Source organism: Schistocerca piceifrons, chromosome 5, assembly GCF_021461385.2.
Source record: "Schistocerca piceifrons isolate TAMUIC-IGC-003096 chromosome 5, iqSchPice1.1, whole genome shotgun sequence".
Taxonomy (NCBI): Eukaryota; Metazoa; Arthropoda; class Insecta; order Orthoptera; family Acrididae; genus Schistocerca; species Schistocerca piceifrons.
Genome location: NC_060142.1, coordinates 591,595,380 through 591,609,005, shown reverse-complemented (window position 1 = coordinate 591,609,005; position 13,626 = coordinate 591,595,380). Strand labels below are relative to the sequence as shown.

General features: G+C 40.4%; 1 protein-coding gene across 1 annotated transcript in view; it reads left to right on the top strand.

Annotated features, from left to right (window-relative positions):
- The window catches only part of LOC124799297 (piezo-type mechanosensitive ion channel component), a 715,678-nt gene that overhangs the window by 416,320 nt on the left and 285,732 nt on the right, over positions 1 to 13,626 (top strand). Inside the window, exon 28 of the mRNA XM_047262884.1 lies at positions 2,718 to 2,765. Coding sequence (XP_047118840.1) covers positions 2,718 to 2,765 — 48 coding nt within the window. The remainder of the gene's footprint in view (positions 1 to 2,717; positions 2,766 to 13,626) is intronic.

Sequence of the window (13,626 nt, the reverse complement as noted above, 5' to 3'; positions counted from 1 at the left end):
TGGTGCATCACTCTCGTTACTGTCACTACTGAATTTCTTCCTTTTCCTTCCTCTAAGTTGTCTTTTTTGACTAAGTAAGAAATTATCAGTTCTCTGTTACTGCAGTACTCTTTCATTCTCTCACATTTCAACTTTGTGTCTTCATCTGAAATCACACTTTCTTTCATCTGTTTATTGTTGTGTGTGGTTTGGCCACTGGTTTCTCTCTCTCTCAGCTGGTTCTCTTATATATACAGATGATGTGACTTACCGAATGAAAGTGCTGGCAGGTCGATAGACACACAAACATACACATGAAATTCAAGCTTTCGCAACAAACTGTTGCCTCATCAGGAAAGAGGGAAGGAGAGGGAAAGACGAAAGGATGTGGGTTTTAAGGGAGAGGGTAAGGAGTCATTCCAATCCCGGGAGCGGAAAGACTTACTTTAGGGGGAAAAAAGGGGTATACACTCGCGCGCGCACACACACACATCCCCATCCGCACGTACACAGACACAAGCAGACATTTGTAAAGGCAGAGATGTCAGTCGAGGTGGAAGTACAGAGGCAAAGATGTTGTTGAAAGACAGGTGAGGTATGAGCGGCGGCAAATTGAAATTAGCGGAGGTTCAGGCCTGGCGGATAACGAGAAGAGAGGATATACTGAAGGGCAAGTTCCCATCTCCGGAGTTCTGACAGATTGGTGTTAGTGGGGAGTATCCAGATAACCCGGACGGTGTAACACTGTGCCAAGATGTGCTGGCCGTGCACCAAGGCATGTTTAGCCACAGGGTGATCCTCATTACCAACAAACACTGTCTGCCTGTGTCCATTCATGTGAATGGACAGTTTGTTGCTGGTCATTCCCACATAGAAAGCTTCACAGTGTAGGCAGGTCAGTTGGTAAATCACGTGGGTGCTTTCACACATGGCTCTGCCTTTGATCGTGTACACCTTTTGGGTTACAGGACTGGAGTAGGTGGTGGTGGGAGGGTGCATGGGACAGGTTTTACACCGGGGGTGGTTACAAGGGTAGGAGCCAGAGGGTAGGGAAGGTGGTTTGGGGATTTCATAGGGATGAACCAAGAGGTTATGAAGGTTAGGTGGAGGGCGGAAAGACACTCTTGGTGGAGTGGGGAGGATTTCATGAAGGATGGATCTCATTTCAGGGCAGGATTTGAGGAAGTCGTATCCCTGCTGGAGAGCCACATTCGGAGTCTGATCCGGTCCCGGAAAGCATCCTGTCACAAGTGGGGCACTTTTGTGGTTTTTCTGTGGGAGGTTCTGGGTTTGAGGGATGAGGAAGTGGCTCTGGTTATTTGCTTCTGTACCAGGTCGGGAGGGTAGTTGCGGGATGCGAAAGCTGTTGTCAGGTTGTTGGTGTAATGGTTCAGGGATTCTGGACTGGAGCAGATTCGTTTGCCATGAAGACCTAGGCTGTAGGGAAGGGGCCGTTTGATGTGGAATGGGTGGCAGCTGTCATAATGGAGGTACTGTTGCTTGTTGGTGGGTCTGATGTGTACGGACGCGTGAAGCTGGCCATTGGACGGGTGGAGGTCAACGTCAAGGAAAGTGGCATTGGATTTGGAGTAGGACCAGGTGAATCTGATGGAACCAAAGGAGTTGAGGTTGGAGAGGAAATTCTGGAGTTCTTCTTCACTGTGAGTCCAGATCATGAAGATGTCATCAATAAATCTGTACCAAAGTTTGGGTTGGCAGGCCTGGGTAACCAAGAAGGCTTCCTCTAAGCGACCAATGAATAGGTTGGTGTATGAGGGGGCCATCCTGGTACCCATGGCTGTTCCCTTTAATTGTTGCTATGTCTTGCCTTCAAAAGTGAAGAAGTTGTGGGTCAGGATGAAGCTGGCTAAGGTGATGAGGAAAGAGGTTTGATGTAGGGTGGCAGGTGATCGGCGTGAAAGAAAGTGCTCCATCGCAGCGAGGCCTTGGACGTGCGGAATATTTGTGTATAAGTAGTATGAGCTAGATTTCATGTTACAAAGTCAATCTGTAAATTATGAAGTGGCCTAAAGTTGTAGATAACAACTTTAAGTGTTGTGTATCTTGTATCAGGTTGTTTTATGTGCCATCTATGAATCAACTCAAACTGACAATAATTTTTCCGTATTTTGTTTCGAAATTGCCCAGCTATTTGTTTGTTTCATATCAGTCCTGTGCCATTTGTAGTTTCTATGTTGATTCCAACATTTACATATCAAAGCACTTGTTTCACTCTCATAAGAATGATCTGAATATCTTGCAGTTGCTGTGGACTAGATTATTAGATATTCCTAGATGTATGATATATTTATGGAAGTTTTGTATATCTGGGGAAGTCCTTTCAGTGTAATTTTTACTATTTATGCATGAGGGCTTCTAAAATATTGTGGGAGCTAACCTGTTATGAAAGGGATTGAATGTGTTATCCTTGGTTGATGACTTTGTTGTGTTATATCCCTATGGGCCATCTTAGTTTTTATATTTTATATTTTCTGTGTTGTTTTCAAATTTAGAATTTTTACACTTTGATTGCATCAAAGTAACTTTCATCCATTTAGTTCTCTTTAAGTTTATGATCAGGTGAAACATCAGAAAACCAGTTGTGTTTTTGATTAATAATTTGATTGTTTTAGTTAATCTAACCAAATCTCAGTACTTCTTATAATTTCTTCTCAAACTTTATTTGGTTAATATTTCTGTTTCTGTTTTGTTTTACTTTTTATTGTTTTTATCTCTAGAGGGTGAACTCGGGCGACAGCGCAGGCGTGCATTGTCTAAACGTGCTGGTAATATTGTCTGAAACATTACTGGCATTAGTGTGCTTGTTATGGGGTTGGTTATGGATTGTTATAACATATTTAAATACTTTGTTTTCACTAACCAGATGGTGCCAATTAGAAAGAGGGGAAGTTTGCTATGTGGAGAGGAATATATTACATCTGTGTAAACCTTATATAATGTACATATGTTGCATGCCTATTTCAGATATTGAATTTACTACATAAAACGAAACAACTTGTACATACAGGTAGTATTATTTGTCTAGAAGAAACATTTAATAGGTCTAAGAAACTGCATTGAAATTAATACCATTTGTCATTTTGTTGTTCAGTACAGAACAGATAGAGACTGTATATATTAGTGCTGTATTCCAGTACGGTTATGGTAAAACTGAAAAAAAAGGTGTTAGATCAGAATATCTCCTCACTACTTATTTGGCTGCTAATAGCAACAGTCCACATTAGCAGGCAAATAAGGGGTGAAAAGAATTCTCAGTATTTATACAGTGGTCATAGTACTCCTGTGAGACATATGTGACAACTTAAAGAAGCTGTTACACATTACTGATTGTAATTTTAGTTTTATCTGATATGATTCATTAATTGAGTGGATTTATTCTATCAGTTTCTATTTCTTTCTAGAATAATTTGACTTTGTAGTTAGTATTTATTTGAAATCAATAGAATTTTTCTGAAACTTAATCAGTATGAACAAAATTTTGTGTACCATTAGAACCTGCCATCTTATTTCAGTTTCAATAAAGTGTACATTCTTTGTACAGTTTGTCTGCTGAGTCACTCAGGTGAAATGTGGAAAGAAAAGTTGCCCATAAAACTGATTACAATGATTATGAAAATAGATTGCTATTCATCATACAGAGGAGATGTTGAGTTATAGACAGGCACAACAGAAAAACTGCTTTGAGCTTTCGACCGAAGGCTTTCTTCCAAAGTGGAAAACACGCACACATTCACACAAGCACTGAGGAGGCTGAGGTCAGGAGGGGGGAGGGGTAGCAGGGTAGGGGTGGTGGATGGCATCCATTGGCCTCACTGCCCCAGCCACCTCCACCATACACGGATTGCTGTTCCATTAGGCACAGTTGCTATATGCAGTCCAGCTTCAGCGACCAGAGACAGTGGTTGTGTGTGTGAGCTGTGCTATGGTGAAAAAATATACACACACACACACACACACACACACACACACACACACACACACACCAAACAAGAAAGCGATGGTGTGCTGATAGACACAATAAAAAACATACTGTCAGTGATTTACCAACTGACATGCCTACACTGTGAAGCCTTCTATGTGGGAATGACCAGCAAAAAACTGTCCATTCACATGAATGGACACAGGCAGACAGTGTTTGTTGGTAATGAGGATCACACTGTGGCTAAACATGCCTTGGTGCACGGCCAGCACATCTTGGCACAGTGTTACACCGTCCGGGTTATCTGGATACCTCCCACTGACACCAACCTATCAGAACTCCAGAGATGGGAACTTGCCCTTCAATATATTCTCTCTTCCCGTTACCCATCAGGCCTCAACCTCTGCTAATTTCAAGTTGCCGCTGCTCGTACCTCACCAGTTATTCAACAACATCTTTGCCTCTGTACTTCCGCCTCGACTGACATCTCTGCCCAACTTCTTTGCATTTACATATGTCTGCCTGTGTCTGTATATATGCGAATGGATATGTGTGTGCGTGTGCGCACACATGCGCGCGAGTGTATACCTGTCCTTTTTTCCCCATAAGGTAAGTCTTTCCGCTCCCGGGATTGGAATGACTCCTTACCCTCTCCCTTAAAACCCACATCCTTTCGTCTTTCCCTCTCCTTCCCTCTTTCCTGACGAAGCAACCATGGGTTGCGAAAGCTTGAAATTTGTGTGTGTGTTTGTGTTTGTTATTGTTTCTATAAACGTACCAGCGCTTTCGTTTGGTAAGTTACAGAATCTTTGTCAAAGATGCTGTTAACTTACCAAACAAGAAAGCGATGGTATGCTGATAGACACAATAAAAAAACACACACACAAATTTCAAGCTTTCGCAACTCAAGGTTGCTTCATCAGGAAAAAGGGAAGGAGAGGGAAAGACGAAAGGATGTGTGTTTTAAGGGAGAGGGTAAGGAGTCATTCCAATCCCGGGAGCGGAAAGACTTACCTTAGGGGGAAAAAAGGACAGGTATACACTCTCTCTCTCGCGCGCGCGCCCACACACACACATCCATCCGCACATATACAGACACAAGCATGGTCTGCTGAAGAATTATTCAGAGCCCAAAGTAGTCTACATGTAAATTAGCCCAATAGGCACATATAAGTAGGAGGAGTTGCCAGTGGATATTGAAAAGTTCAATTTGAAGCCATATTGTGTGATGGTTGTGCGCAGCTGCAGGAGGATGGCAGTCAAAAACATATAGATTACTGCACATGGCTGTTGAATAACATCAATGATGGTTTGTTAGACCCTTTCCATTAAATCATGAGTGATGAAGCATGTTTTCATGTTTTCAGTCATGTGAATTCACAGAATGCAAGGTACTGGGCAGTGGACAACCCTAACATTGTGTGTCAGCAACCATTCCATGATGAAAACCTCCAACATTTGATGCAGTGTAACAGAAACTTTTTTACACTACCCTCAACATGGTTGCATGTATTGAAATTATTGATAAATTTCGTGCCTAATCCACTGAATATTAAAAAAATTCTGCTTCTTCCAGTAAGATGAGGCAACATACTACATGTCTGAGGTACCCCTGGAACAAGTCTAAGATGTCTTCACTAAGGAATGTGCTATTGGAAAACATTTATGGCCACCACATTCACCAGGTCCGCAGCTCCTGGTCTTGTGGCTAGGGTTGCTGCCTCTGGATCACGGGGTCTCGGGTTCGACTCCCGACCAGGTTGGGGATTTTCTATGCCCGGGGACTGGGTGTTTGTGTTGTCCTCATCATTTCTTCTTCATCATCATCATCATAATCATCATCCTTCATGATAGTGGCTAAATTGGACTGTGTAAAAAATTGGAGTGTGAAAAAATTGCGACTTTGTAGAGGCGCTGATGACTGCACGGTTGAGTGCCTCACAAACCAAACATCACGTTCACCAGATCTAACAATGTAATTTTTTCCTGTGGGGACACTTGAAGAGAAAGGTCTATGAAACAAATCCACACCCAATACAAGAAATGGAAGCCAGCATCACTCATGAAGTTGCCACCATCGATATCCAAAGTTTACGTTGGGTGTAACTGAATATGCTCGGATGTGCACAGCTCAGTATTAATGTTGCATGGGATCACTTTCAGTATCTTCTAGAAATATATTTTTCACTGTATTTTTCATTGTAAATAAATGGTATTCCGTCTCAGACCCTCGTTTCTGTAATTACACTGCATTTCCTTTGTTCTTACACGGGCTATTTTTATCTGCCCCACCTTGTGTAATAAAGTCAGCACACAGGATACACACATAATAAAATTGTGAGTATTCTGTAAAACTCGTCTTTTGACAGAACTTTACATTCCTGGTGATGTCATGTAAATAATCAGTTTTGAAAGTTTAATGTAATTAGATAGGTCAAAAATCTACCCACAAAGTGGTGGCAGGGGAACACACATATAAAAGGTATTACATATACAACTTCTCAGAGTCAGTGGCAGCTTCGTCAGGCAGGAAGAGAGTTGAAGAAAAAGGACTAACCAGAACCCCTGAGTCAAAGGAGACTACCCGGACAGGATGAGAAGGAGAGACTGATTGTTGGGATGGCACTGGGCGAGATATGGAAACCTGAGAGCTTGGGATAGTAGAGAGGTTGGGATAGTATAAAAGACAGAGAATAATGCTAAAACATCATGCATGATTTAATGAGAGTGAAAAGCTAAGTACCTTGTATGTCATAATGGTGGGAAGGGAAGGCGAAAAATAGCCTGGTCAGAAAATGAAAGATGTAGAAAATTAAAATGAAATGAAGAAAGGAATAGTTATTGTGAAGAAATGCTGAGACCAAAGAAAGTAATGCAAATTAAGGGCAGGTGGTTGGCAAGAACCAAGGACATGTTGTAGTGTCAGTTGCCACCTGCAGAGTTCTGAGAAACCGGTGTCTGAGGGAAGAATCCAGATGGCACATATGGTGAAACAGGCAACAAAATCATGATTGCTATGTTGTAGTGCATGCTCTGCAACCTAATATTCTGTGTTGCCAGTATACACTTTCTGTTTATGGCCATTCGTCCTAACTGATAACGTGGTGGTAATCCTGCTGATGCAAAAGGTCGAAGAGTGTTTACATAACAGCCGATATATGATGTGTTGTTTTGCAGGTTGCTCTCCCTTTGATAGTATATGTTTCTCCAGTTACAGGGCAGGTGTAGGTGGTGGTAGTGGGATGCATAGGGCAAGTCAAGCAGTGGTGATAGTCACAGGGGTAGGAGTCATAGTGTAAGGAGAATGGTGCAGAAGGAGCATAGGTCGGACAAGGATATTGTGGAGATTGGGATTGAAATGAAAAGTTATTCTAGGTGTGGTGGGCAAAATTTCAGACAGAATGGATCTCATTCCAGGGCATTTTAGGGCTTTTTAGGAAGTCATGGCGGTGTTAAAGTAGCTGATTAATACATTCAAGACCAAGATAATACTGAGTGACAAGTGGTATATTCCGAAGTTGTTTTTTTAGAAGATTTGTATGTAACAGGATTGGATGTTGTAGGAAATCTGCTTGTGAACTAGGCTAATGTGATAATTATATCCAGTGAAGGTTGAGGCGATAATGGTGGTGTATTGCTGTAAAGAATCTGCATCTGAACAAATGCATTTGCCTCGAACACCAATCCTACGAGGAAGAGAACGTTTGATGTGAGAAGGATGTCAGCTGTCAAAATCTCAGTACTTTTGTTTGATAGTAGGTTTAAAGTGAACAGAAGTGTGTATCTGGCCTTCGATGAGGATGAGATCAACATTATGGGAAGTGGCAAGGAATTCAGACAAGGACCATGTGAAATATAGTTGGGAGAATGTATACCTGTATAAGGATTCCAATAATTATAAGGTCAGCCTCACCAAGAGTTCATGTGGCAATGGTGTCATAAATGTATCTAAATCAAACCAGTGGCTGAAGGCTTATGGATCACAAGAAAGCCCCCTCCAAGCAACCCATGAAAAGGTTAGCATAAGAAGGAGCAAACTGTCATCTCCTTTATGCCTTGTGTGCTAGTAAGCCTTGCCCCCCCCCCCCCCCCCCCCTGTACCACCTAAATTAACTGACACCTTGCCTACATCTTTACTAGTACTGATTTCTGTGCATGGATATGGGTCCATTCTTCCGATTCTTTAGCCAATTTGTTGCAGAAGTGACAGCTATTTTGTTTCCCACCCTACACTTACCTTGTTTATATGTAATTCTTTGACGTTTTTGTGCATTTGGTTTTTACCTAACTGCTCTGGTCAGATTACTGCCATCTCCTACATTACTTTATTTGCCAACCTGGTGGTTTACATTTTCTCCTATGACTTCCACTTTGTGTTTGCTCAGTTTTTAAAATTTTGCTCTTTCCACAACTTTTGCTATTGATTTTGTTTCTTTTCCAATCATTTTTTCATATCATAAAGGCCACTTTTCGTGTGAGATTCTTCCCCACTCATTATCTCCTCTTAACCCTTGACTGTTCTCACAATTTTTGTATGAATTTTGATTTTTCTGATCTTTATCCTTGCTTTTATCCTATTTTTCTGTCTTTTTCCTCCCTCTGCTTCTCTTTCTTGCCACTCTCACCATCTCTGACACTCCTGATCCTCTTCTCTTGCCATAATGAATCGCATCACATACTATATTCATTCTTTCTGAAAACATGCTTTTGCACTATCAAAATTAAGGTCCCACATTATGTTTCTTGAAAGCTGCTTGTCCCTTGGTGTTACTCCAAAAGGCCTAACATTGAAAGTCCTTATTTCTGGATGTAATCCTACTGTACTGTGCACCAGCCTCCCACCTTTTCCTAAACTACTTCAACAATTGTATTTTCTTTCCTGTCCCTCTGGAGCTCCCTAAACGACCACACCATCAACCACTACTCCTCCTGGAGAAACCAAGAATCCCCAACATCCTTGACTCTATCATGTCCTCTACAGAAATCCAGGCTCTTTATTCACAAAAATCTGATGACTCCATCGTTATCCTCCCAGCAGACAAGGGATCTGCCACTGTGGCACTTGACCAACAGGAGTATGTAAATAAAGATCTACACCAGCTGTCTGACACCTCTGCATACAGCATCTGCTATCAAGAACCAATACCTGTGATTCAAACTTACATGCAGTCACTCCTTAAAACCTGAGGTCCACTAACACCTCAATCCATAGAACTTCATACTCCACCCAAACCATGCACACCCACATTTTACCTTCTTCCCAAGATCCACAAACCCAATCATCCTTCTTGTCCCATAGTTGCTAGCTTCATAGCACCCACCAAATGTATATCTGCCTTAGTTGATCAACATCTGCAACCCATACTACGAAGACTTCCCTCCTATATTAAAAACACCATCCATTTCCTAGATCATCTGTAATCTATGACTGTCCCACTCCCACCACACACCTTGCTTGTCACTATTGATACCACCTCCCTCTATACCAGCATCCCCCATGGACATGGTCTGTCTGCTGCTTAAAATTCCTCAGTCAGTGCCCACCTGATTCCAGACCTATGACATCCTTCCTGCTCACTTTAACCAGCTTTATACTAACCAACAACTATTTTAACTTTGAGGGGCAGACAGACAAACAGATCAGGTTTGCAGCCATGGGACCTGGGTGACTCCTTCCTGTGCTAACCCTTTCATGGATCAATTGGAGGGGGGCCTTTCCTGTGATCAATAAGCCTTCTGTCTCTGGTATGGTTTAGATACAGTGATGACATCATTGCCATATGGCCTGTTAAAATTCCTGGGATCTCAAAATGCTTTCTTCCAATGAAATTTCACATGATCGTATTCCAGATCACATGCCACTTTCCTTGATATTGATCTCATCCTTACTGAAGGCCATCTAAACATTTCAGTCCACATTAAACCTACTAACAAAAAGACAGGTCATACATTTTGACACAGCCTTGGTATTGGTGGCAAACATATTTGTTCAGATACAGACTCTTTACAGCTATACACCACCATTACCCCAGCAGTCTAATTCAAAAGCAGATTTTCCAGGCCATAACATCCAATCCTGGTAATGCTGATCACTCTAAAAAACAACTTAGGAGTACCCCACTTGTCACTGTGTTATTCTGGTGTTGAATGCATTAATCAGCTGCTTTGACAAGGCTATGACTTCCCAAAATCACGCCCTGAAATGAGGTCCATTTTGTTTGAGATTTTGACCACCACAACTAGAACAGCTTTTCATTGCCCTCCCAATCCACGCAGTTCTGTTGTCAGGCTCTATGCTCCTTTGCTCCCATTTTCCTACCCTATGGCTCCCACCCCTGCGATCGTCCTCACTGCAAGACTTGCCCTGTGCACACTACTACCACATCCACCACCTATACCATCCCTGTAACTGGGAAAACATACTATCAAAGGAGAGCCACTTGTGAAACAACACATCATATACCAGCTGTTACAAAACACACACACACACACACACACACACACACACACACACACACACACACACAAATTTAACTCCTACACACATGACCAACATAACCACAGTCTCTGGATGTTGTGCCAAGACAGGCGTTTTTTGTGCCTATCTGCAACTCAGCATCTCTGCTGTATGAGGAGTAACGCCTATCCATTTCACAATATTATCACGTTCCATCCTGATTTTCCACTATTCAATTCATAGGTATCATGCTCCCATATCCCTCGTGCCAATTATCACCAGGACAGTGTTCCAAAAACAATGAAAAGTGCAGTGCATATTTTAAAAAATGCAAAATCTCTAAAATCAATGGCAGTTTACAAGTGCTCGAAGTTTAGTGTGGTCTTCTGTGCCAGATGCTTTTAAAAGTTTCCATAACTAAACTCTGTCTTGAAATCTGTCAGAAAATCCAAAGAGGTTCTGGTTGTATGTAAAATATACCAGCAGCAAGACGCAATCAGAACCTTGTTGTGATAGCAGTTATAACGCTCTCGATGACAGTGTCACTAAAGCAGAGTTTCTAAATGTGTTTTTCTGTAATTTCTTCACCAAAGAAAATGCAGAAAATATTCCATTATATGAATTGAGATAGCTGCCAACATGAACAATTTGGAAGTAGATGCTCTTTTTGCAGTGAAGAAAATTAAGTCGCTTAGTAAAGAAAATTCTTCTGGTCCAGACTGCATACCAATTTAGTACCTTCCAGAAGAGTGGGCAGATGAAATAGCTTACTTTTAGCAGTCATCTAGGGGACTGGTACTTGAACCTCATCCAGCACACAGTTTTAATCTACTCATCATCATAAAGAAATGTGCAGGAGGGCCAGGTACCAATATTTGTCTCACACATGCAGTCCCTGAAGTTCAGCAGGGTGGGGGATCAGTTTTAGACTGGTATCGTGTACCAATTTTGGGCAACACTGCTCTATCTAGGGTAACTTGAAGTCTGCACAGAACTTGGAGAAGATTTTCCAACTTATATTCTAGTCTTACAGTCAATATTTCAGTGACAGGTTCATCTTTCAAAACAATAATATCTGAGCAAAGCGCAACCTCAAGTAGTATGTACTACCTATAATAATATGCGACTAAGAGAGAAACATTTCTTTATGTTAAGTGCTTGATGACGTGTAGAAATGAAATGGTGAAGAGCAAAATTAAGAGTGGAATCTGAAAGCCTGGTTGACCAATTAAAGGCCCCAGGAATGAAAATCGAAAGAGATATTGTAAAAGTGGTACTTTGTTGTGAATTTTAATGTTGGGAACAAAGCAAAACTCTGAACTTTCAGAATCATGCTATACCCTTTTGAAGAATGAGTAACTGAAGACGCAAAACAGTATGCAATTTTGTATTCATTACCAAATACTAACAAAGCTTGGTATATCAGTTACCCTTAACAAATATTACAGTAATGTGTGTACTGCTGAAACAACAGTTGGACAAACATAATCTATGACAGGTCAATGGCACGAATCATTCCATACATTCAGAATAAACTGGAATTATACAGCAGTATGTTGTTTCTTGTATTGTGATTTGCAAAGAACTAAGCATTGAATTAGCAATACTCCAGTAAATGCCTTTATTCTTTCAAGAATCAAACTCTCATGTATTAAACAGCTTCAAACATCTGATTATGTTACAAACGAATTAATGTGTTTAATATCTGATGTTAACCATGTAAGCAAGAAAAGTTTGGAAAATGGTTGAAATGATGCAGGAAGTTTCTTGGAAGTCATTAAGGGCTTTCATTATGAAATACTGGCTCAATATAATCTGGGTAGTATGTGTTTCATTTTAAGCAAAAGCTAGTTATTCTTGCACCTCAGTGTTTATGACATCGTATCCCTCGAAATGTGTGTCATATGATGATCTAATTGTGTAGGTACATTCAGTGATGTATTTAGATACTGTCTGCCAACTGTGTTACAAATAGACAGTAATAAAGAAGTAATAATTAAAACATTGTGTCAGATGTTGCAAAAATGTAATAAGGGATAAACATAGTTCGTTTAGTCGTTTTGTGGAAAAAAGGGGGGGGGGGGATATTAGCAAGAAACAGTTCTGTGGGGGCCTCACATTTTGTGTAAAGTTTACTAAATGCTTTCATTCTAAGATATTGCATGAATGAAGTCTGGGTATTTGTGTGCCATCGATTATGCCGCCTCAAGGTAAAAAAACACAGTTTTTAAATTTTATATTTGTCTTATTGAATTAAACTTCTAATGTATACACGCTTAATGAGTAAATTATGACAACATTTTAAATTTGTAAATCGGTCAATAATTGCGTGAAATATTGAAAATCAAATTTTTCTTGCCCCTAGAAGCTGTTAGATAGGCAGTCTGCAACTGCTGATGAGTTGCATGTACACGGATAAATAAAAACAAGTTTACCAGGCTCTTGTTTGGTGAACATTATGCACAGAAAATAAAAAACAAATATATTCTGATATTGCCTGTTTAAAGACCATCGTATGTTCTTTCTGATACTTATTAAATTAGTGGAGTGGTTATTTCCTTCATGCTCTGATTATGTGATTTGTCTTGCTCCATTAGAGGGGAATCTTTGTGTATTAATTCTAGAAATCTATATGTTTACCATATTTTTTCCTCTGTGATGAGTGTGGTAGTTTTATCCTCACAGTTAAAATGCAGTTCTAACACATTAATTAAATTTTATGAGCAAAGCACAGTCTACATCACTTATTTGTATTGGAAAGACCAGTTTCAACTGAATTAAGCCATTCTAAGATCTAAAATAGGGATAGGGTGAGAGCAGCCAGAAGAATCAGATGCTGTGAGAGATAATATGATTTTGGATCTGAAGATGTGGCCATACCTAATCATTACAATAAAAATACATGATCTAGACTGCTCTTTGTTCACAGAGCTGCTAAACAAGATCACTGTTTTCTCAAGGTGCTATAATTTTGTCTCTTCTTACAGTAATTGAAGATATTTGGAGTTAAGATGTGTATATATAAAATTGCTGATGTATATTTTCAAATTTCAGACAACTTTTGCAAAGGCTTATCTCAGTCTCTTTTAACAATAAATGCTGTTGTGTGTAACACTTCCTTATTTGATTGTCTGCTCTATGTAGCCATCATGCTTTCAATGTTTCTAATGTTGTACATGCAATTAACATAAAGACATGCTTGCATATACTGCTAACCTGTGTGTTATATGTAGGAAAATTCTATTTTGCT